This window comes from Diceros bicornis, chromosome 3 (assembly GCF_020826845.1).
Source record: "Diceros bicornis minor isolate mBicDic1 chromosome 3, mDicBic1.mat.cur, whole genome shotgun sequence".
In the NCBI taxonomy this organism is placed as follows: Eukaryota; Metazoa; Chordata; class Mammalia; order Perissodactyla; family Rhinocerotidae; genus Diceros; species Diceros bicornis.
Genome location: NC_080742.1, coordinates 88,823,116 through 88,848,724, shown reverse-complemented (window position 1 = coordinate 88,848,724; position 25,609 = coordinate 88,823,116). Strand labels below are relative to the sequence as shown.

Sequence of the window (25,609 nt, the reverse complement as noted above, 5' to 3'; positions counted from 1 at the left end):
AGATTTTAATGAATTCATTCAACAAATATCTGTTTATTGACCTCCCCCAATGTGTTGCAAAGCTTACATTAGAGCTCAGGCAACTGACAATGAGAGCCTGAAAACGATTTTCTCAAGATTATTATTAATCACTGTTAAAGCCAGGACTCAGATTCAAGATTCCTATCCTCTTGCAAGACTGGAGCTTTGTTTATATAATGCTTTCGAGAGAAAAGAACAATAATAACATTTGCCTGACTCCTGAAGACACTGTTAGACTCACAGGAATTTAATTTAGATGGAGGGTACACTGCTTCGCCTGTCTGCTTTGTCTAGACTGCCTTCCACTGTAGGCATTCCGAAAAGATATGACTGTATTTAGTTGCTTTAGCTACTTATACTATCAAGATAATGAAGCCAAGGCTACCAGTTCAGGCTTCACAAGGGACTCGTTATTTGTCATCATGTATATTTAAAGCAAACAAATGATCCGTGCAAATCCGTCTTCACTAGAGAATCTCATAACGTAAAAGCATAAAACCAGTTTGGACCAGGGATGCCACCTTCATAACTGACAAAAGGACATCAGTGTTCATCTCCATACCTGACCTGGGGACTTAATATTAGATCACCAGGGTCTCACAACTCCAGAGGAAAAATTCCCAATGAACTGAAAGGTTAAACTCTGATCTAGGTCCTCCTCTTAATGATTTGAAGTTTTAGGCTATCGAAACTTAAAAAAAAATTACTATATCACACATATGAATTTTCCATCCTCACGCTCACTCTCCCACAAATGCTACTATCCCACATTGACAACCTACTGGACTTTGTTTCCACTTTCAGCAAAGAGGGTGTGACTCAAACTACTGGTCTGTCCCAGTGGGATAAATCCAATGGGAATCTTACTGAAGGTAGCCTGGGGGAGAAAAAGAAGAGGAAAGTTTTATCATTACGGTCAGAAAAGCAGGCTGAACAGAGAGGCATACGTCAACTATGACAAGAGATCGGACCCTGGGTCAACCACCTCATCTCCCTTCCCACACCCCTAGACCAGCAATCAGGTAATACTAAATGAGCAATTTCTGGAATGAGACAGCCCATGAAAACAACATGACTTTGAATTTGGAAGAAATATTGGGTACTCATTAAAGGCACCCGGTTGAAAGAAATTTGGTTAAGAAAATGAGGGCCTTAACAATATTAGATAAATACACTATTGTGACAGAAACTGTATTATGTTGTCACACTATTTGAAAAAGTTGCAGATAAAATTCAACTAAAAATATCTAACATTTGTACAGTAACTGATGACAGGTGAAAATGCTTTATAAACGATCTCAAGTATCAATAAGGCAAAGAGAATAAGCAAGTTCAAGTAGCAGAAGGTAATCACATAGCAGCTGACTTAATTAAATGCCACAAATAAATAGACACTGTAAGGTTCCTAAAGACTATTTGAGCACAATCCACTATCACTAAAGGGACTAGGAAGGATCTTTTTTGTTGTTATTTATAAAATGTTTTAAACTATTGTAGAAAAGTGCATAAAATAATGTCACAAACACCCATGTACCCAAGATCCAGATTTAACGAACGTTACATTTTGCTATATTTGCTTCAGATGTTTTAAGAAATAAAATGATACAGATCCAGCTGAAGTCCCTTCTCATCCTTTTCCCCTCTCCCTTTGCAGAGGAAACCATTATCCTGAGGTTGTGTTATTCTTTTACTACACATTTGGGCGTCCAGAAACAGTGCGTAGTATTGTTTTCTGAATTTTAAAACTTTGTAGACACGTATAACATACCTTTGGCAACCTGCTTTTTGACTGAATATTTTTTAGATTTAACCATGTAAATATTCATAAATCTAGTTTCTTCATTTTAACTGCTGCATGGCTTCCAGTATATGAATATACCACAATTTATTTATGAAGGAAATCCTTTGAAGAAAAGATTCTGTAGGAAAATTTTATATTTTAAACAACTCTTGGTAAAAGCTATTGGATACTCCAGATTACCAGAGCAGAAAAGTCCGCATGGGCCAATAAACGTGTTTGTGCCACAGGCAGCAGTACTGTATTTTCAAAAATCTGAGGAAGCACAACTTAGGCCCGCCTTAAAATATAAAATGGGAAGAAAAAGTAAAAGAAAGAAGTAAAGAGAGATAAAAAGAACAGAAAAGTAAAAGCTAAAATGCAATTACTCAGTGTTTTAAAGCTCACCTCATCTGCTCTTCGAAGAACTCCAGTAATAACCTACAAATGTTAAAAAAAACTATTATAAACAAGGTGTACTTCCCTTGTCATAAAAGAATTGGATTCAATTTTCATGGACCACAAACTTGTTCCTCTTTTCTTCCTAGAAACTAGGTAAAAGATGTATTGGCTCTTAAAACACATAGTATTCTCCAATAGGATCAGAGCTAAATTAGATTTTTTTCTTAATCCAGGATCAATAGTACAATAAAGGGTAACATAAAATAATTACAAAACCTCCACACTATATTAATAAAATTATGTTTCAAGTTCTATTAAAATGGGTATAAATGTGATGCACACATAAAATATACAAAGGACCCTAGTTTGCTACTATGAAATGCACATCCAGGAAAAAAATAACACTGCTCCACTCAGAGAAGTCTGCTCCCAATAAATGTTTCTTACTGATGAAAACAGAGACAAAGATGATCGTATTCCCTCTATTAAAAGACATTTTAATTTGAATTTTTACATAATTTATTTTTTATTTTTAAAATATAATACACATGTCTTGTAAAAACTGTGAAAATACCTAATGAAAAAATACTTTCTCATACACTCACCATGCAGGATAACCACCATTAATCAGTTATTTATATTTTGGTGTATTTCCCTTCAATTCTTTTTTTATCAGGGCATATTTTGGTATTTTATGCCAAATACACAATTTGATATCTTTCTTAAAAATATTTTAGAAAGCAAAGGCTGATGCCAATCTTCTCCCTTCATCTCTTGCCACACTGAACTGCAGGGTTACATGGGGCTGCCATGAGCTCTACTCCATTCTTTGTCAGCGTGCTATCAGTATTCTTCACACTTCATTAGAAAGCCATAAAAACAATTACAAGATCATTAGCACAGCCTTTTTAAAAGGAGCTTACTAAGGCTCACATAATTGCTAAGTCAAACACAGGACGGTGCCCTGTCTGCTGTTGGCTCCTGATCCCTGAACACTGATGAAACCACCAAATGGAGGCAAAAGGTGTTCAGAAATGAGTACAGGTGTGAATTATGGTACCCAGGATGGAATGATTGAGCGGCAAGAGGGGCGCCTGCACTCGGCTCTTCAGGGGTTTCCAATACAGAATGAAGGTTCTAGTCTGTGCGTGGAAAAAGAAGAGCACTTCCAGGGCGGTGTACTCACTGTCCTCAGTGGACCAGTAAGCATTAAGAATATGGAATTTTAAAACAAAGGCAGATGCACACATCTGAACATGTAGACTCAGCCTCCAAATGTACTATTAGGAGATAATGTTACATGTGATGGAAATGATGTAAGAATAGGAATTTTTATTTTTTTCAAAATGAATCTTTATTTAACTTTATTTTATAAGAAATATTCCTCATAATTGAAACTATGATTCCATAACAAACAGGGCTATTTCATAAGAGTCTCCAGAATATAAAAACCTTATCATACCCACTACCATTTTATCTCCTGTTTTATTCAATTTTATCAAACTTAAATTTCATAAAACAAAAACCCTTCTATATTCTGGGAATACAGTTTACACAAAGCAATGAAATAAAAGTGCATGAGAAAAATGAAATGCTACACTTGTTTCAGAGAGTAACAACCCTAAAAGAATGGATTACAAAGAAACAATTTCCTTAAATTATAACTACTTTATGCCATTGCTCTAAGATCTAATTTCCATTTCCCTCACCCTCAGAATGGTTTCAACCAGAAAAACAGCCATACCTCCTGCAACGTGCCATCTCCTCCAGCAACGATGATCACATCTGTGTTTTCCATCAGTTCCAGGAGTTTCTTGGCTTGGCCCTCATAATCTGTCTGAAATACAAAGGAAGCCTTTGGTAAATTTATCATCCTAGGGCCACAAGGTCAAAGGTTTAAAAATATGGGATACTTTCTTTAAATTTTTACATTGAATCTTTTCTTGAATTCTACATAACTGATAGACACGAAAAACTACATAGCTTCAAAGCAATTATCTATAGTTTTCATAGTTTTACACTTTTAAAGCCAGAAGGGACCTCAGAAACCATCTAGTCAGCTCCTCACTTTAAAAATAGAACTCAAACCCAGTGATTTGTCTCAGTAATAGAGTTAGCTAGTCAAAGGACTCATTTCCAGTCCAGTGCAGATTCTATTATATCATTTATCCAGTGCCTTTCATCTGAAGCAGGCAGTCAAGTGTATATGCAGATAGGGAGAAGCAGATGTAATGAAAAGAGCACATATTTGGGAGCCCAAGAGACTGAGATTAAATCCCAACTCTGCTACTTTTTAGCTGAGTGGCCTTAAACCCTCAGGATCTTAATTTCCTTATCAATGAAATATGTGTTGGGAGAGGGGGTAATAATAGTTTCTTCGTAACGCCGTTGTAAAGCAGTATATAAAGCAACTAGCCAGGCAGCTATTCCTGTTGGTACTGTACTAAATACAAGGAGGTTATTATTGTTTTGCTATGATTGTACATGTAAAGAAGTACAGGTACGATTCAAAGTAGTCACAAAACAGTACCTAAGCCTCACCATTTTTATTGAGATTATTTCCTCTCAGACACAAAGCCGACTAAAGGAACCACCTAAGCCACCACCTCTGAAACCAAACGCTGAATTTTAATAGACACAATGCAACTAGTACCAAACTAAGGAAACATTCCCTCCAACTGACACTAGACACACTAGTAGGCAAACATTAATGATTTGGAATTCAGACGGGCTACAGCACCTGAGCCAATAAGTCACAGTTAACACAGAGGAAAATGAAAGTCCCTAAACTAACACCATTTAATTTTATGATGAAAAGTCCTACTTCTATCCTAAAAATGAAATGACTGGCTTTATAGTTAAACATTTGCAAATATTTCATTTCTAAAAAAAGATTATGTCAGTCCTGATTAAAAGCATGGTTTGTGAGCACCTAGAAATAGGTGACCATTGGGAATCAGCATGGGTTCGCAAAGAATGAGGCATTGCAGACTATCCCCTTCTTTGACAGATTACTAGATCTGGGAAACCAGACAGACATTATTTGTGATCTTCAGCAAGGCACTTGGCAAGCTATTTGATAATATCCTTGGGGACAAGGTGGAGAAATGTGGGAACAATACGCTAGAATATAATTAGGTGAATTAATTACCAATCGAATGTCTAAGCTCAAAGTGAGATGCTCAGTGGAGTGACATCAAATTCTATGTCATTCTTAGTGACATTTCTTTAGCGTTCTCCCTTCAGCCTTTTCCTATATAACCCTTTATCAACAACGGAGATGAAAGGTAATTTATTGAACGTAAATGACACAAAGCTGATGATCTTGCCCCTCCTACTTCTCCAAACTCATCTTCTCTCACCCTCTCCTCTTACTTATTCCACTCCAGCCACACTGGCCTCTCCTCACTATTCCTCAGACACCAAGTACACTCTTGCCTCAGAGCCTTTGAACGTGCAGTGTTCTCAGCCTGGATTCTTCTCCTCACCCCCTCACTTATTTCCTTCAGGTCTCTGTTCAAAGGTCATCTCATCAGACCAGCCTTCCTCGACCTTCTGAACTAAATTAACACCCCCATACACCTGGTCTCCTTACCCTGCTTGATTTTTCTTCTTGGTATTCATCACCATCTGACAAATCATATGTTTATTTGTATGCTTCTAATCTACGTCCCTTCCTTTCCCACTTTGAATGGAAGCTCTAAGAGGATAGAAAGGGAAAGTTTATTCCGTTCAGAATGTATCCCCAATACCTAGAACAGGGCTTACCTCATAGTAGGCACTCAATAAATATTTGCAAAAAAATTAATAAATAAGTACATGAATGAAAGAACCAAAATGCAAAAAGACCTTGACAGATTTAACAGACCATAATTTCAAAGATTACATTAATAGGTATAACACATTTGAGGCTCTCATCTTAGATGAAAATTCCCAATGCACCAAAAGAGGAAGGATAAAAAAGAGTGGCCTAATGATGCAAAAAAATGAATTGAGACACTAACTTTACACCTTTCACAAAAATTAACTCAGAATGGATCATAGACCTAAATGTAAAAAAAAAAAAAAAAACTTCTAGAAAATAACATAAGAGAGGATCTAGGTGATTGTGGGTTTGGTGATGAGTTTTTAGATAAATCACTAAAAGCAAGATCCATGAAAAAAAAGTTGATAAGTTGAACTTCCTTAAAATTAAAAAAACTTCTGCTCTATGAAAAACTCTGGTAAGAGAATGAAAAGACAGCTTTAAAAGACAGTGTAAAAGAAAACATTTGCAAAACACATATCTGATAAAGGACTTGTATTCACAATATACAAAGAACTCGAGAACTCAACAATAAGAAAACAAACAAGAAACAATTCAATTAAAAGAGCAAAGATCTGAACAGACACCTCGCCAAAGATATACAGATGGAAAATAAGCAAATGAAAAGATGCTCAATATTATATGTTATTAGGGCATTGCAAATTAAGACAATGAGAGACCACTATATACCTACTAGAATGGCTAAAACCCAAAACATTGACAGCACCAAATGCTGGTGAGGAAGTGGAGCAACAGGAATTCTTATTCATCGCTGGCGGGGATGCAAAACGGTACAGCCACTTTGGAAGGCAATTTGGCAGTTTCTTACAAAGCTAAGCATACTCTTACCATGTAACACAGCAATTGCACTCCTACGGATTTATCCAAATGAGTTGAAAAATTACATCCACACAAAAACCTGCACACAAATGTTTATAGCAGCTTTATTCATAACTGCCAAAACTGGAAGCAATTAAGACGTCCTTCAATAGGTAAATGGATAAACAAACTGTTGTACATCTATACAATGGAATATTATGCATTGATAAAAAGAAATGAGCTATCAATCCACAAAAAGACAGGCAATGAGGAGCCCAGGCGAGAACAGCTCTGAACACAGACCGCTGACCAACAAAATTATAAGCAGAAAAACAGTTGTCAAGGCAGTTTGCTATGTAGCAATAAATAATTAGTATAGAAATAAATCTAAATATACCAACAATTACAATAAATGTGAATGGACTAAATGGTCCAGTCAAAAGACAAAAAAAAAGATTGGATCTTTAAAATATCTTGTTTTCACGCCTTTACCAATGTTGCATCTAAAATATAAGGATACGAAAAGGCTGAAAGTAAAGAGATGTAAAAATTATACCAGGCAAAAACAAACCAAAGTGAGCTAGAATTAATAATGCTAGATAAGATCGACTGTGGCAAAAGGCAGTATTAGTGCTAAAGAGTCACTCTATGACAGGGTCAAAATGTGAAAAAAATGAAATAATTTGAAACTTCAGTGCATCTGTTGACATAGTCTCAAAATATAAAAAGCAAAATTGGACAAAACTTGAGAGAAATAGACAAATCCACAATCAGAATGGGAGATTTCTAACACCTCTCTCTGAATAATCTATAGTTAAAATAGAAGAAAAAATCAGTAAGCATACAGAAGATTTGAGCCACACAATTAACAGATTTGACTTAACAGACATACACAGAACATGGTACCCAATAACTGACAACATATTCTTTTTAGGCATACACGGAACATTTATGGAAACAAACCACATGCTAGGCCATAAAACAAGTCTCAATAAACATTAAAATACTAGAGTTATATAGACTACATCCTTTGACCATAACACAACTAAACCAGAAATCATTAACAGAAAGATTTGGAAAAACATTGGATTTGGAAATTTTACAACATGCCTAAATAATTCATAGGTCAGATAAAAATCATGACGAAAATTAGAAAATATTTAGAAATAAATGATAATGAAAATATTACATATCAAAACTTTTAGGATGCAGCTGAAACAGCAGAGTGAAATTTATAGCTTTAAATGCATACACTAGGAAAGAAGAGTGAAAATTAGTGAAATAAACATCCGAGTTAAAATGTCAGAAAAGAACAGCAGGAAAAAACCCAAAAAAAGTAGAATGAAGGAAACAATACAGACAGACCAGAAATTAATGAAACAAATACAAATGAGAGGATCAACAAGCCAAAAAATGGTTCTTGGCAATGATTAATTAAATTGACACACTTCTCAGAAGACTACTGAGAGGAAAAAAAGAGGGCACAAGTAAAAAATATTAAGCACAAAAATTAAATGTTACAGAAATTTAAAAGTTAAAAAGAGGATAAAATGAACAACTGGCATCAAGTTCATTTGAAAGCTTAGATGAAATGAACAAATTCCTTGAAAAATTTACCTTTCCAAAAGTAAATCAAGAAGAAATAGAACTTGAGTACTTCTAGAGCCATTAAAGAAATTTAATATACAAAAAAATTTCCCCACAAAGAAAGCTCCAGGCCCACATGGTTTTATTTGTGAGTTCAACCCAACATTCAAGGAATAAATAATATCAGTCCTACATAAGCATTCTAGGATCTCTCATATGTAGGGCCTGTAATACACATTACAAGTACTCAAATGTTGGTTTTCTTCCTCTTTCTCCCATCCCTGGAAGCAGACAGTGGAAGATCACCACGTCTCAGACAAGTTGGAGAAGAGAGTTCAACACTGCATGGTAAATTGAACTAAATGACTTCTAATCTCTCTGATGTAATGAAAGTGTGTAATACTAAACACAGGGAAACCATAAACTTACAAACAGGGCAAAGAGTGATTTTCACCAAATATACACACTACACACATGTCACTTAAAAGTCAACCAAGTAGAATCCTGAGGCATCTTCTGAAATAGCACAGTTCCTTCTAACTTATTTTTGTCCCCTTTTCTTCTTTCCTAAATCTCGTAAATTCTAAAGCTTTGCCATTTAAAATTCCTCATCAGAGATCATTCCTCACCAGACAGAAAATATTTACCTGTCTGTGGAACTACCAAGAAATTAAATTACTCAAACTTGTAGGTTTTTTTTTATTTTCAAGAAAAGAATTCTTACAGCTATAACAACTTTCATCTTCCAAGAGACAATAACTCCACATCCTATCTTTCAGATGAAAGGAATCCAGTTCACGCCTCCATCTAATTCTATTCTGAAAATGAAAAGCTGACAATGCTTTGAAAAAACAAAATCACTTTTATTAATTATCAGAACAAGAACAAAACACTGATTTCTCTGTTCTTGTCTTCTTAAGTGATAAGCGATTTCTGCTAAGAAGTCAAGAGAAGAAGACATGCTATAGGGAGCAGTAGCTAGGATAAAATCAACACTCTGGAGCAGTTCTCACCTTAACGACAGTCACGTCCATGCCAGACAAGTGTAAAATCGGAGCAGCATTTTTTTCAAATAGAGTCCTGGCTTTGCTATAGACAAAGGAAAAAATACAAATATTTTAACACAAGTTCTCAAGAACAAAAAGCCCAACCAATCTTCTCTAGAGTAGAACAAGAAACAGACTAAGGAACACAGGTTTCCTTTATTTGTCCAAGGATAGGAAGCTTAACAACGAGTGATGAGTGTCTATGGATAGAAACGTAGACTCTTTCACTCTGGGTCTCCTGGGGTTACCCTCTGTGTAATACAACAAGCTCTTATCCATTTGGGATGCTTACAGCTCACAGTAGTTCCTTGCGAGGAAGATGCACACTAGATACAGCTCTACTCAGGCAACGTGTTTGATTCATTCAACACGTATTTATTGAGCACATGTGCTAGACACAGATGTAGGAGCTTGAGATACAACGTGACAAAGCAGATAAAAATACCATAACTTAAGTGTGCTGCAATAAGTCCTCCTGGAACTTACTTATATTCTAGTGGTAGAAGGAGGAGAATGTATTTACTATAACATTTTTCATATGGCCCGAGGGAACAGATTGAATCAAACAGAATATTGCTTAATTCTAAGTCAAGGAACACAACCTTTGGGGTAGAAATACATCATTTTGAACAATTTCAAATACTAGGAGTATCTCCATTTCTTAAGTTTTAAACCTGTAGTGAAATCCCTGAATAAAGAGCAAAATTCTTTTCCATGAAGGCAGAATTTCTGCTGGAAAAGGGAAAAGTTCAAAATTATCTAATGCAACTATAGGATACTAAGCAGCTTGTCCAACACTCCCAGGCACAGCCGTGCCCTTCTCTGTGCTGCCCTATCATTCTGTATATCTGTACACACCTCTGTTAGGAGCTTTCACATTACATGATGATTGGTGATTTGCAAGACAGTCTTTGGAACTAGACTGGAAGCCATACAAAAAGAGACAGCAGATCTTAATAATCCTTGAATCCCCTGGCCTCTAGGATTATGTCTGGCATCCTTAGAGGATACTTAATAAGTATCTGATATACTAATGCACAAACAAATGAATGAATAACTTGCCCCAAACGTAGACATGTGAATGCTGAGGAGAAGAAAATAACACGACTGTGATGTCTTGTAATAACAGAAAAGGTTAAACAGTCCTGAGAAGAGCTTGTGTGTTTTAAAAGTATTATACACATCATTCTGATAGTGACTCTTGTCCAACTCAGGTCAGGATTCAAAAACACAGCCTAGGAATCAAGGGATGCAGAAGTTGCAAAAAGTCCCCAGGGGCACAGTCTCAAAGCTGAATAAATGCTAAACATACCAATCAGTTGACCTGTCTTTTACCCAAATATTTTCAACTACCACATCAGGAAAAAACAAGTACTCTCAAAACAGCTAATGCCAAACATCTAACTTTTACATCCACATTTACTCAGTCCTCTTTCAAAAAGATTACTTTTTTTTTTTTTACCAGTGACACATGCTTTGACTTTCTTAAGAATATTTTATACTAGAAAGAGATGCAAAGGTAGCGAATGAGGAGCATGTGTAGTTATGCACAGACCAAATTCAACATTCTTTAAACTAAAAGAAATAACCACCAAATGGCAGACAGAACACAAAACGTTTCTTATCACGAATTAAAATAGAAATAGAGAAGCTTGGACAAATTTTCACAAGAACAATTCAAAAGAATATCTCACACCAAGGGCCTACCTGGACAGGTAATAAGCAAATTAAACAAATTTCCCCTACCTTTTCTACTACTCTGAATGCTTATTAGAATGATCATGAAAGGCTACATGGAAGTGTCTCCTTTCCAGCTCACCATTTCTGGGGCTTAACTCAACAATAACGGGTGAGCTAGTGACACTGCAAACCTGTCTCCTCCCAGCGTGGCTTTCATTACTAGATTGATAAGAAAGGATCAGCTGGAAGTGGATCGGACCTATCTCTGATAAGCAAACTCTGGAGAAGTCTCAATCTGCTACATTAATCACTTACAACAAATCTGTAAGCCTCAACAAGCGAGCTGAAGAAATAAGATTTGGACATGCGGGCCTTTTTGTGATGCTATGGGCACAGAAAGTCTCTAAAACGAAAGTGAAGACTTGTTTTCCTTCTAATGTTCCATATAAAAGATTGAAAAACAGTGTTACCAGTAAGAAATGCATTATTTATTATATAATTAAAGGTGAGCCAACACCAGAGCTAAATAAAAACTTTATATACTTACAGCAATTTTCAGGTTCACACACACAAAAAATAATTACTCCTTAACATATTATTTATTAAGGCTAACCAGTTATTTTATTTCTTAAGGCTCTTATGTAGTTTTGAACCAGTACTAATGAAATAGCTATATGATAAATTATAAATTATATGTCTGGGCAGAGCCAAGATGACAAAAATAGTGCAATTAAATAGTTAAAAAAAGATGCTGGAGAGTTTCAGAGTGGCTACTTCCTAGAAGCATGCAAGGATTCACCTTGTTAAAGGGGACAATGACTGTAGAAAAGAAAGGCTTCCCTTAGCCTCACCTTTAAATAAAGATATTATACTTTTAAAAATGCAAATACATTTACATGTAAAAATGTAAGCAGAACCTAAAACTGCTCTAAAAAATAGTTTACTAATTTTTTTAAAATGTAACATTTCTTAGAAGTAGGAACACAAAATGACTGGTTATAGCTTAAACAAATAGCCATATATTCCTTCATTAGAATTTACAAGTTACTAACTTACTAGGTCTCTAAAGGAATAAGACTTAGAACAGTTAAATTATGGTAGGCAGCAAGAGAGATACAAGTGCTTTTGGAAGGGAGGGAGAGCAAAGTAGAGAATGTTCTGAACCTAGCCTACAGGTCAACAATAACAATAACAGCAGCTTATATTTCTTTTATCCAGTGCTTACTGTGAAATGGACATAATGCTAACACTTCTTGCATTATCTCATTAAATCCTAAAGGCATCTATTCTATATGGTAATTTTATAAGGTTTGAGCTATTACTGTTCCCATTTAACAGATGAGTAAACTGAGGATTTAAGAAGTTAAGTAACTCCCACAGTATCACAGAGCAACAGAATATAAAAACCTGTTCCCTCAAACTCTGAAGTCCAGATTTCTCTGCTAGCTTCTGCCATACACCACCACTGACAATCCCAGTTATCTTGGGTATTTTGACCGTGTGGTCTTAGGACCTATTCATTTATTGCTATTGTTTAGTATTGGTATTAAACAAGAACGATCAACAGGCATTATGATTGGTGTGGTTTAGACAATCTATAGGTAAATATCTTAAACTGCTGAATTAAAAAGAGATAAGGCATCACTAGTCCTCATATCTGCAAAGCCACACTCACTGCCTCCCAAGAAATGACTAGAGAAACTTATTTCAGAGCCCCTGTGTTTTACTCCAGACAATATTAACCTTATAACTCACAAGCTGCTACCAACTATTCCTTTTGTGATTGTTGTTCTTATTATCTTAATGTCATTTGACTTAGATCTTATAGAACCCAATCTAATATGTATTTATTAATTTTCTGATCCTCAGAAAGGACAAAAAGAATTGTTCTGGTCATTAGGGAGAATAAAAGGTATCAGCCTTTTTTTCCCCCCTTCAACCCTTTAATTCTATTTTTTTTGGGGGTGAGGAAGATTGGCCCTGAGCCAACATCTGCCAATCCTCCTCTTTTTGCTGAGGAAGACCAGCCCTAGGCTAACATCCATGCCCATCTTCCTCTACTCTATATGGGACGCCGCCACAGCATGGCCTGACAAGCGCTGTGTCGGTGCGCACCCGGGATCCGAACTGGCGAACCCCGGGCCACCGCAGCGGAGCGCGTGCACTTAACTGCTTGCGCCACCAGGCCAGCCCCTAATTCTTACTATTTTTTAAAAAATAATTTAAAATTTTTTAAATGATTCCTCCTAAAAGCCATCAAGGTCTTGTCATTCACCTTTCCCACTGAATTGCATCTAACACTATAAAAAATTTCTTTTTGCTTGTGGTAGTTTTTTAAAATTAATAGACTTTATTTTTTAGAGTAGTCTTTAGGTTCACAGTAAAAATGAGCAGAAAGTACAAAAAGTTCCCACATACCCCTTGCCCCACCACACGTACACAGCCCCCCCCCACATTCAGCATCCCACACCAGTGTGGTACATTTGCTACAATAAATGAACACGAACACATCATTATCAACCAAAGTCCCAACTACTCTTCAACCCTAATTCCCACAATTCCCTCACATGACCTTTCCAGGCCAGCCAGCGCAATGTACTGACTGTCTTATGTCAGAGCAAGGGACATAACTGGACAGTCCCATCTCTAGTTCCCTGCCCCTGGGCCACTTCTTCAGTCTGGAAGGTTGTGTGTTCTCCCTCTGCTGACCTCCAAGACCTCGCTCAAGTGTCACTTCTTTTGGAAAGAACGTTTCTGACCTTGCAAACCCACAGTGCTCGTGGCCATCTCTGAACATCTTGTAACAGGGACGGCCTAATAATTTACATCACAGCAGCAGGAGTTGTTCCCAAGGGGACTACTGCCAAGTAGAGAAGACTTGTTTAAGAGGGTTAATTCTGGAATGATTATTAAACTTCAATTAGACAAGTCTGCTAAGCATCAGTTAGTTTTAGAGTTATATCTCATTAACTGTTATTTGTACATTACAAATGAATCTTATTGCTAGAAGAGAATTGAACCTAGTTTTGCCAATTCCATACAACTCAACTAGCTATCCGATATTCTGTGATTTTTTTTCCCCTACAAAAAACTAAACATGTAACAAATCACACACTGAACTACCCTCTGCAAGCTGCAGGATTGAGAAAGACGGTTGCCTTCTTCACTTGTGCATTGGGAGGAATGAGTTGATTGCCAAACACCTAAAAAGGAGAAAAGAAACTTTTTAAGTAAATGTTCTTTTATTCAGTTAGTGATCACATATATTCTTTCATTCCAAAAGAACTTACTTTCAGCAGATATGGTCTACTCTGGGGAAAAAAATGTTCTTTCATAATTTCATATTGACAAAAACACCATAAACAACAACAACAAAAGTGTACCATTATCTAATGACAATAAGCTGAATTTTGTATTGTAATAAAAATTCCTGCTTCACCTACTAGAGGTAAGTAACTTTTCTTTTCTCTATAAGATATGGCTAGGTTTATTATAAACACATAACCAGTGAAGCCATAAGTCTATCAGAAGGGACATTTAATCCATTTGTCTTTAGTTTTCAGAGTATAATCTTTTTCTCCTTCTCTTTATTACTAAAGCTTACTCATAAAGAACCTCTGTGTTACCAATTAATCTTCATATCTTTATACATATAAAAAAAAACCATAATACTCTATTTGCCTCCTTGTCTCTGCAACCTTGTATGACAACTAAATAGTATCAACTGGCACAGGAAAAGAAATGTCATTAATATTCACTAAGCACTTTGCATTTGCCACTTTCACACACATTATTTTTAGTGCTCAGAAACCTAGGAGATATTAAATATTCTCATTTTAATAGATTAGAAAACCAAGATTCAGAAAGATTAAGTCACTCAAACTCACACAGTTAATCAATTACAAGCCAAGTATTTACATCTAACTCCAAAATCCAAACCTCTTCTACTCCATCAGCTCTAAAGAGCAGACAAAGGATGAGGCAGAAGTAAGAGGCACAGGGGACCAGATGTGAGGAGTCAAAGCAGGAACTTTTGGGACTTATTGCTATCACATCTGGATTGGAGAAGACGATCAACAAGAATGAGAGTAGGAAAGCACCAAAAAGGGCTAAATTTCGAGTCTTAGATGGTGGGGAGCAGGTCTAGGCCAAGAAGGCAGAACTCAAGTATAGAAGTGCAAAGTAAAGACGGGAGAAAAATGAAAGTTATACTAAGATTTTTATTAAATGACCTAAATCCACTCCCTCCCTGACAGTCCACTGGGGATCGTTTCTCACCATTGTCTATTTCTTGCTTTAAAAAAATAAACTTGTTCTGAATACTTCAGAAAGACATGCTGTTTCTTTGTAAAAAGTTTCTCATACATTATAATTACTACTCTGTTTTCACTCTTACTGAATTAGATCTTAACATTTTGAAGCCAAATCTTCAAATATTGTTATTTGTTCTTTTTCTATGCATACTATTTCTGGAATGTAGCCAGAAATTATTTAATTAACCAGGTTCTCTGGCCTACCAGATTGCAGATCTACAGTTCCAGATTATTCCTCCTTGTCCTGGTTTCTTAGCCTCTAGAATTCTTACCCATGTGCAACTCAAGTCTCAGATTTACAGTGGATTAAAGAGTTTATGTAAGACTACAGTGAGTTGAGTTTATGTGAGATAAAAAATCATATTCTTTCAAGAATTTAGGCTGTAAAGGAAGGACAAACAGGAAAAGTAACTAGAGGAGGTTATAAGGATGAATTCACTTTCTTTTGTCAGACGAAGGAGCTAAATGTCTGTTGGGAAGTGGAGAACTAGAACAGTGGGGAGTGGTAAATATATGAGAGGGAGGAAACAACTAGAGGAACATGGTCTCTGAAGAAGTAAGAGGAGATGGAACTTGGAACAGAGGTGGAGGTATTTACCTTAAACAAGAAAGGGAGGACCCTATGACCACTCTTCCTTAAAGAGAGGAAGCAAGAGTTCCCCTCCCCAGAGGATTTTCCAGTTGCTAATGGAAAATTAGCTTGGAGTGGCGATCACCTTGAACATAATATTAAGGTTTATTCAAATTGATTTCCAAAACAACTTAGAGCCATATGAGATTAAAAAAAAAAAAAAGTAACAAATTCTTAAACAGATTTAGAACAGTTAGACATTCACTAAAGAGAAGAATTTATGAATAGTATTGTCTATAATAGTATTGACTATTGCCATTGTCATCCATGAAAACATTTCAGAAACAAACATGAAGTTTGCCACCCTCCTCTCCTACTAAATACACCATACCTTTGTCATTTTTTACTTCATGTTTCTTTTTTGGTATTTCTGATATCATAAGCTTAAATGATATATAACAAAAAGGCAACTCAGTCATGGAAATTCATCTGCAAGTTATAACGTACAAATTTGGAGGGGAGGGAAGAACAAAAATATGGTCTTAAACTTGAAAGGATTTACAATTCAACTATAACTAATACAGCCAGATGTATGAATATTTAAGGGCAATATCACGGGACTAGGATAACAATGCACATGGTATGAATCAGTTGGGCTAAACAGACAAGCTTTAAAAATATGAATCAACAGTTTTAAGAAGATTTGACTTTGAGAGGTAACACCTGTTCTGAACTGATATCCTTGGGGATTATTTGCATCAGGAATGATTATTTGGATCAGGGTTTAGCCAGATCTTCAAGACAACCACAGACATGAACAAATTCCCAGAGCTCCAACCAGTCCAGTTCTGTGTTCTTAGGACTAATCCAGAAGTAAACAAGTCTAAAGGGGTGGGCGTTAGAACTGCTCTTCACCAGATGGTTAGCTTCCTCGAGTTCTATTCAGAGTTGGCTCTCAGCCTGATTCATCCCGATGGAAAAAACATCCAAACAGCACTGATGCCAAGCACTGTGCAGGTCCTGTGGAAGAGCCTGAGTTTTCTGCACAATGGAGCTAACGTGGGTTTAACTGTATCACAAGAAATGGCTTTACCTGAGCTTCTTGACAGGCTGCTCTCCTTAGTAGGTTATCACTATTAAAGTAAACAAGAGAGAATGGACGTTAGCTTTAATAAGTAAGTTGAGATCCAAACAAATAAAACTGGTTTTGTTTTTTTTAAATATGTATAACTCTTCCCTATAAAATACCCAAGTGAAAGCTTCTTAAAGATCTGTAACAAATCATGGGCACATTTGAAAAATATTTTCTCTGAAAGAAATCCTATGTTAGTACTTCCATATCATGGTAGGCAGAATAACACCCCCTCCCTCTAAGATGTCCATATCCTAATCCCAGAACCTGAGACTATGTTACCTTACTCAGCAAAAGGGATTTTACAGATGTGATTAATATAAAATGTGTTAATATGTTTATGCCATTTATACCATAAGAGCACTTTAAATGGCTGCTTGCCTACTGGGCTCCAGAATTTTCTCCTCGTATGAGTCAATTCTAATGCATGTTGCTGGCACTGCTAAGATCATAACTTCAACCTGGTTAACAACAGTTAAGAAAACTAATACCCAGGAAGAATGACCAGTACACAATTTATAGCAAAGAATTAAAAGCAGAAAAGGGTTATTTCACTTAAATTCTCTTCCTAGACCTTTTTCAAGACCTTGAATTTTGCATTTTTACAGTAATTCAAACCTAATTTTGATATTTAAGGTTGAACTAAAAGAAATGAAACAACCTTTTGCTTTTTGCCATAGTTGCAGTCAAAGGCTGCTCAATGATTTTCTTCCATAGCCAGGCTGGAGAACAACCCCTAGATTTCACAGAGCAGTCAGCTTCAATAAGCAAGCACTGTCCAAGGGGAAGTGTCAGTGCTGCCCATCTGAAACCTAAGAACAACGTTTCATTAAAATTATAATGACGCCAGTCCCTCAAAAGCACATGCTTTCCTATAACAAAGATCTTAGGGGGACCAACCCCTTGTGAAGTCTGGCCCACAAGGCGCCTTTACTGCCAGCCTCAGTCCCCACTTGCTTGAGTGACACTGCTCCACTATGACCCTCTGGCAAAAGGGAGCTGTACAAGCTTCTCTCCCCTCCCCCACCCAAGATTCACAAATATTCATGTTTTGCTCTTCTCCCACATGCCTCTCCATCAATTGCTGTCAGTGAATCATTCTAACATCAATAAACATATACATTTCTTATTTTACATATACACACACACACACACACACACACAAGATGAGGTAAATTCAGGATACAAACTAGTAAAATATTTAAAAATAATTAACATGTCAATAACCCTTTCTAGTTGACTTGATACCTCACATTCATGACCTTCTACACAATAATGAGGTAAAATACTGAATCTTCAGTAACCACTGGATCACAAAATAAAACTAGGTTCCTTGTAGTAACCTGGGCACTGTCACTGGATCCCCCTGGACTAGGCTAATCCTCAATCCAGCTTCCACACCGCCTGGGGGTACCGCTTCCAAACACATGACTGTTCTCCTCCAACCACTTGCTTTCATGTTTTCTTCCTAGTAGATGAAATAACCTGTCTCCAATCTCTTATCCCACGAACACATCCTGTGGAGGCTCCTTTGGGTCATTAGTAGATACCATCTTCCTTACTGTATTTTAGCCAGACTGATTCTCATGGACCTAGCTGAAAAGAGAATAGCTCCATATACATACAAGAATATGGGTATTCTTGGATCATTTTTTCCTAAATTCTTTTTTGCTAGAAGTAAAATTTTGATGGTTAACTTGTGATTAAGTATATTATTAAAGACCTTAGCTCTCTTGAGCTTACTGATACTGCTTGATTCATCACAGCACTATTCAAAATCAAAAGATTTCTTGATAGTTAATTCCTTGGATCTTAACGTACCAAATGGAATATGCTGTCAATGCCATCTGTGAGAAAGCCAGACTATGTACCAATTTAGATACTACAAAAGAAAATCTCATAATAACCATACTTAATTTTTTAAATATCAAAAATGGTATTAATCATCGATCTTGCTCTTTGAACCAAGCTATTTGTAAAAATCAAACATGTCCTCAAAGAAAAATATTTCTCCCATTGATATATTCTGATAGTCCACAGCAAGTTCTGAAAACTATTTCAAAAAAGAAATTCCAAAAATGTCTCAGTAATAGCAGCATTGTTGGAATAAGAGAAAAAATAACTTAAATTTCATAGAACAACTACCATATGCCAGACACTATGGCAGTTGTTTTCATAAACCTTTAAACTTTGTAACACCTTGCAAGGCAGGCATTATATTCTCATTTTACAGATGAGAAAGTTGAGGCACAGAGAAGGAAACTGACTTGCCCAGGGTCACAGTGTCACTAAGTGGTAGAGCTGCAATTCAAACCCATGCCAGCCTGACCCTAAAGCAAATGCTCTAATGCTTTTTTTTCCTAACTTCAGACAATACTGAATGGACAATATTCATTTGGATGTATGCTTTATGGCACATTTATTAAATTAATCACATTACTTCCTAGTCTCATCTAATATAACTTTTAAAATTTACATCCATATAATGTTTTTATAAGTTCAGGTACCATAAAGCTCCCAAAAGTAGTTCATGAAACAAATTCAACACAAAATGTCAGGTACGGTACAATGAACCAGATTTGGTCCTGACCTGAAGAAGCTTAGGATCAAGAGGCAAAGAACAGCTCTTGGTAAATATCGGTGGTATAATAAAAGACACGTTTCTTGATAAATAACATGCCAGGCACTATGCTAGGTGTCTGGGATACACTGGTGAATAAGCCCAACACTCCCCATCCTCAGGAAACTCACAGTTTAGAAGGGAAGAAAGACAATTCAACAGGCAATCATCACATGATTGGGCTTGTACGTGCTCCCTAAAACAGGCATAAAATAGTGGCATCTAACCTAGCCTTGAGGGAATTAGAGAAGGCTTTTTACAGGAAGTGACACTCAAGTTGAGATCTAGAGGAGAAATAAAAAGCAACCAGGCAAAAATAGGGAGGAGAATGTAGGCAAAAGAAGCAGCATGTTAAAAGCCTCACGTGCTAGAACAGGACCAGAATAGGAAACTGAAAGCAGTTCAGGGAGGCAACACTCCATGGGAGGAACAGCAAGAGAGGAGGTTCAGGAGTGAGGTACAGGCCAGATCACCAAGGGCCTTTTAAGCTATTTAAGGAATTTGGATTTTATCCTATGGGCCATAAGAAGCCATTAAAGGATTTTAAGAAGAGAACTGATGTGTCCTGATTTATGTTGTAGAAGGTATGTTGATCATCCTGGTTGCAGTGTGAAGAAGGCAATGGTCAAAGGGAAGCCTGAAACTAGTGAGACAGGGAGGGTTCTTCAGGAACGCAGGTCAGTGACGATGACAACCGGAACCAAGATCGCGCAGTGCAGATGGAGAATCAAAGGGAAGGGAGGAGTCAAAGATGGTGCCACACTTCTGCCCTGAGCCATCCAGTGGAAGGTGGTACCATTCACCGAGATGGAATGCAGCAGGAGGTACAGGTTTAGGAGGGAGGGAGCTGAGTGTAGTTTTGGATGTGTCAATCTGAGATAGTGGTCAGAGTCCGGGTGGAAGTGTCCAGGGCCCAGCTGGAAATACATGTCTGGAATTCCAGATAGTGACTTTGACTAAAGATATATATGGTAATAGAAGGAATGAGAGTGGACAAGATTATCTATATGAGCAGGGTGAGAAGTAGAAGCAGCAGGCAATACCCTGATCACTGGGACAGTTGATAGAGACACCAAAAGAATCTCAAGTAAATTGAGATGGCACCTCATTTGAAAGCCAAAGGAACAATGTGGTGGTTAATTGAGGAAAAGGTTATCTCCCATCATGCCCTTGATGCTGCCTGTATTCTTAGCAAACTGCCTATTTTGCTGTTCCTAAAAGACACAATGAACTTTACCCCTCCAAAGATCTGCTCATTTTATCCCTGCCCACCTTAAAAAAATAGAAGGCCAAACACAATACCACCCACGACCTTATCCCACCACACACAAAACTGCTTATCTTTCTTCCTTGATTATAAATGTCTTGAAGTCATGGATAATTCACCATTTTCTTTTGCACAGCACACAGCACAGACTCTTGTAGATAAAAGGTACTCAATAAATACTTGTTTAATAAATAAGTGGCAAATGTTTGAATAGGAGAGACTGACTCACTGTGCCCAGGCAGGCAGACTTTGTCCTGTAGGAAAAACTGAAGGTTATTCTTCGTATGAGTATCTGGCATTCTTAAACCAACAGATGAGCTGAGATGGTTCTTCAGTGGGATCATCACGCAAGTGCAAGAGGAGGAATCACTGTGATACAGTACAGGAGAGGACAAAAACTTAAAGCAGTCCTGGGAACTTTACTACATCAAGAAGAACCAAAGGTGTGTGTGTGTGTGTATGTGTGTTTGGGGGAGAGGGTAATGGACTAGTACCCTCTAGAAAGACTAAGTGAGGAATTCCTTTGGTACACAAGGAAGCATCACAAGAACTGCTCCAGTGGCTGAGTCTGGTATCAGAGAAATTCCAGATTGCCAATGGGTCAAGAATCTGAATGTGGACCAAAGACCCTAACAAAAAAAAAAGTACTGTATATAAACTCCAAGCTCATGCTCTTTCCACTATATCATGCTGTCTCCTGAGAGAACTGAAGTTTAAGACAATTTAAAAGAGGTGCTACAAAATGTAGTCATATTAAAAAGGGTCCCTGAAGATCTGCTCAGTACCAAAATGCAGGTTCTTTGACAGAAAGAAATTAGAAGCTTCTAGATTAGAAAATGAAAAAATCTGCTGATGTCACTCTGCCTGAGGCTTTAAAAGAATATGAACATGCCTGATACCACAGGAAACGGATGCTCTCAATTTATTGTGAGCCATAAATGTTGTATTTATTACTTTAGGACTGCAAAATAAGATAAGTTGTTATTTCAATAACAACTTTACATGGAGAGAAAAATCACATTGATCCATCCTATTTCCCAAAAAAGATATTTCCCACTATAGTCTAGAGACAAATTGTACAGCAATTTTTACCACCAGCTTTTCCCTTGGTGCATGCAAACACAGTTTTTGCTTTACATAAAACAGATTTCAAGTTTAGATGTTTATAACAACTACTTCAACTTATCCAAGCTTTCTAGAACACTTAATCATTCTATTGCCAGTGACAGTGCCCACTGGTTGTCCATGTAACAGGAGGGATGGAGTGGAAAGGGAAGCAAAGAGGAAAATGAACCTTAGAGAAATGATTCTCTTGTATGCAGACGGGGGGAGCTTTTTCAAACTACACATCGCCCCCGCCAATACCCCCAACTCCCCACCCAAACAGATAATGGTGGCTGCAGTGAGCCTCCGTCATACATGGGAAATCTGACCATCTCTGCCCAAGAAAAAGACATGGGACCGAGGAGGAGGAAATGCAGCCTGCTGAGAAAGAATGCTTGATCTTCTGGACCTAAAGAACGTTCATTTGGATAGAAGAAAATGGGTAGTGTGATAGGTTAGAAACTCCCAGAGAACAATGAAAACATTAATATTTTTATATGGATATCAGGGCCTTCTGGTATGATCTTTCCATTTAACCAAAGGATGATATCTTTTCTTCTTCTCCAGGTCTCCCCATGATGCGCTACCTGCTCCTTAAGAAATTTATATCTTCTTACGTCTCCCAAGCACAATGAGATAAAGAAGTTCCCTAATGCCACGAAAGTATAAAAGGTCAGGAAGAAATCCAATTGGTAACCATACATTAAGTGGTGACTGTCTTCATTTCATTTCAGTGCATAAAAGAGGAGAGAAAATAAGGAGCCACACAGGCAATCACTGCAATTAAAACTCCATCATCTCTGCTGCTGAAGGTGAAAAGTTGAGCAAAAGAAAAACAAAGTTAAAGTCTACCACCATGGGGCCGGCCCCGTGGCTTAGCAGTCAAGTGCGCACGCTCCGCTGCTGGCGGCCTGGGTTCGGATCCTGGGCGTGCACCGACTCACCACTTCTCTGGCCATGCTGAGGCCGCATCCCACATACAGCAACTAGAAGGATGTGCAGCTATGACATACAACTATCTACTGGGGCTTTGGGGGAAAAATAAATAAAGGAAAAAAAAAAAATTTCTAAGTCTACCAACAAATGTAAAGGACAAGTGTATGGCACTGCTTCCTTCTGGTCTAGTAAAAAGTATTCCAGACTTGTGTTCAAGAATTTTGAGGTCAAATGGTACCTATAGATGGATTTCTCCACTTGGTGGTATATTTAACAATGCAAGGATCAACATTTTTAATAATAATATAGAGAAGCCAAGAGCATTTTCCCAATATTTGCTACAACAGGAAGGAAGGGAGAGAGGCAGGAGGGAGGAATGGAGGGTATAAGGGAGGGAGAGGAAGGAGAGAAGGAAGGAAGGAAGTTAAGTCCATAGTTAGCAAGAATGAATAACTCAGATTGAAATTAAAAATCTAGTGAAAATAGCCACTCTGAGGAATGAGCCAGTACAAAAGGGTTGCAGTGTCTCATGAATCAATAAAGTCAGTCCTCCGAGCAGGCCTTTGCCAAAATATGTTTTACTCCATTTAATACATAAGATGTCTGATTTACCCCAGAGAAATAAATTTACCCACTATTTAACCACAGCTTCCTGAAGATTTACAGCAATTTTCAGGTCTACAATCCCTGTTTGTACTATCTTTGTTTATTTCTTTGTCAAAGTCTGAAACCCCTGCAGCAGCCAGGCATACGAAATGCCTTTATCGAAGGCATCCAAGTCCAAGTTCCATTTCCCGACAACCTAAATTTTTAAGGTTGGACGAGTCCTTAGAAATTATCTAGTCTAGTGCTTTTCAACCTCCCCACCCCACACCCTGATCCCCATCAACCAAATGATGTGACAACATCCCGTTGGTAACAAAGTTCACTAGAGCAGTGATGCGCCTTTGGGCAAAGAGACACACACACACACACACACATTTGGGCAGAGACACACACACACACACACACACAGCATATGTAATTCCAACACCACATCTCTAAGCCCCAAGTGATCCTGGTATGTTCACGTAAGCAGGGTACTCTTCAACAGCGCCAACTCCTTTGAGCTCCTAAAAATAACTAACTGATCTAGTCTGAGAAAACTTCCGGCCTGCAGATTTGCCCACCATTAGACAGAAGTTATTAACAGACTTAGCACTAGAACCTGAATCTTCTGATTCTCAACATGGCATTTTTTTCTCTCAATACTCTGCTTCTATTCTGTTCTCTAAAGGCATTCCCAAATGACAACAATTTGATCAATAAAGCTCTATCCACTGTTTAATCACACACAGGCAAATGCCACCATTTATGGTCACTTCAATTCATGATCTACCACTACAGTGATATACTTTTTTCTTTCCTGCAAATGGGCTTATTAGGACAAAACCAACTAAGTCTAACTCGTTCGTAATTCATTGATTCAAGAACACTTACTGGCCAGATACAGACCTCATCTGCCTCTGCCCTCAGTGGGAAGGCCCCACCTACAGTAATAGCTTCGGTGCAGTGAAGCTCTGGTTGGGTACCTACTCTTGCTTACTCCTAGAAGTACAGAAATCCAAAACCTCCTTCTTCCAATCTTATCAGTTCCCAGCCATTTTAGTCTATACTTCAGTGTACTTCAGTGGAACAAGCCACTATTGTAGATATTTCAAATATCTTCTAATTTCTCGGGTTTTCTCCACACAATTTGTTCCCCCTCCAATTCAGGATAGGAAATGACTTAATGAAAAACGGCATCCCCTGAAGGGTCCTCTCGTATAACTATGCTAGTCATTTTGGTCTGTTCTGTAGAACTTCTCATCAACCAGAGAGATGGAAATGGGTTCTGCAGATTATTTTCTCATTCTATTGACAAGAGAAATGGAAGTGGGGGAAGCTTATATCTTCATATCTCTCTTTTTCTCCTTTTAGAACATGAAATTATTCTATTTTCACTCTCTTATGCTAGCCTCAGCTTTCCACAAAATATCAAGTTCTGTTCCTCCTCTGCTGTCCTAATACTCACAGGAGCTGAGTTCTGTGGACTATCTCCGGCTGGCTGCTCTTTATGCCCAAGTCCAGGCTGTACCCACATCGGGTAACGCTTTGGATGCCACTAAAGGGCGTCGTTCTTTGAGCTGCTACCACCAGCCACATTTTTAATGATTTCTACCCCTATCTAATTCTCATAAGTATTCTATTGACATTCTTCTATGGTTCATTTACTTCTTCAACTCTCTGCTCTTTTTTCTATCCATTCATTTCCACTCAGCACCCCAGTTTAAAGATTCTATGCCAGATACTCTTCTTTCATATACTACATAACATTAACTTTACTAGGCAACCACAATCCTAGTTCTTTCTGTTCTATCAACCATTACACATTTGCATATATAATTACAAACAAATATATATTGAGTGTCAATTATATACAAGGTACTAGAATCTATGTACATAGAAAAAGAGAAGACACAAAACAGATTACACAGAGATTATGACAGC

The 25,609-nt window shown here is 37.4% G+C and overlaps 1 protein-coding gene across 4 annotated transcripts in view; it reads right to left on the bottom strand.

The window, feature by feature from the left end:
* Positions 1 to 25,609, bottom strand: part of AGK (acylglycerol kinase) — a 74,986-nt gene that overhangs the window by 35,956 nt on the left and 13,421 nt on the right. For 2 of the 4 annotated variants that reach the window (XM_058531581.1, XM_058531588.1), the window contains 6 exons: positions 17,115 to 17,154; positions 14,261 to 14,340; positions 9,425 to 9,500; positions 3,945 to 4,037; positions 2,207 to 2,239; positions 804 to 898 (listed from right to left, as the gene is read on the bottom strand). In XM_058531581.1, the coding sequence (XP_058387564.1) occupies positions 804 to 898; positions 2,207 to 2,239; positions 3,945 to 4,037; positions 9,425 to 9,500; positions 14,261 to 14,340; positions 17,115 to 17,154 (417 nt within the window). Of the gene's footprint in view, positions 1 to 803; positions 899 to 2,206; positions 2,240 to 3,944; positions 4,038 to 9,424; positions 9,501 to 14,260; positions 14,341 to 17,114; positions 17,155 to 17,814; positions 17,966 to 25,609 lie in introns of all 4 variants that reach the window. The other 2 variants (XM_058531573.1, XM_058531595.1) reach the window with 2 other exon arrangements.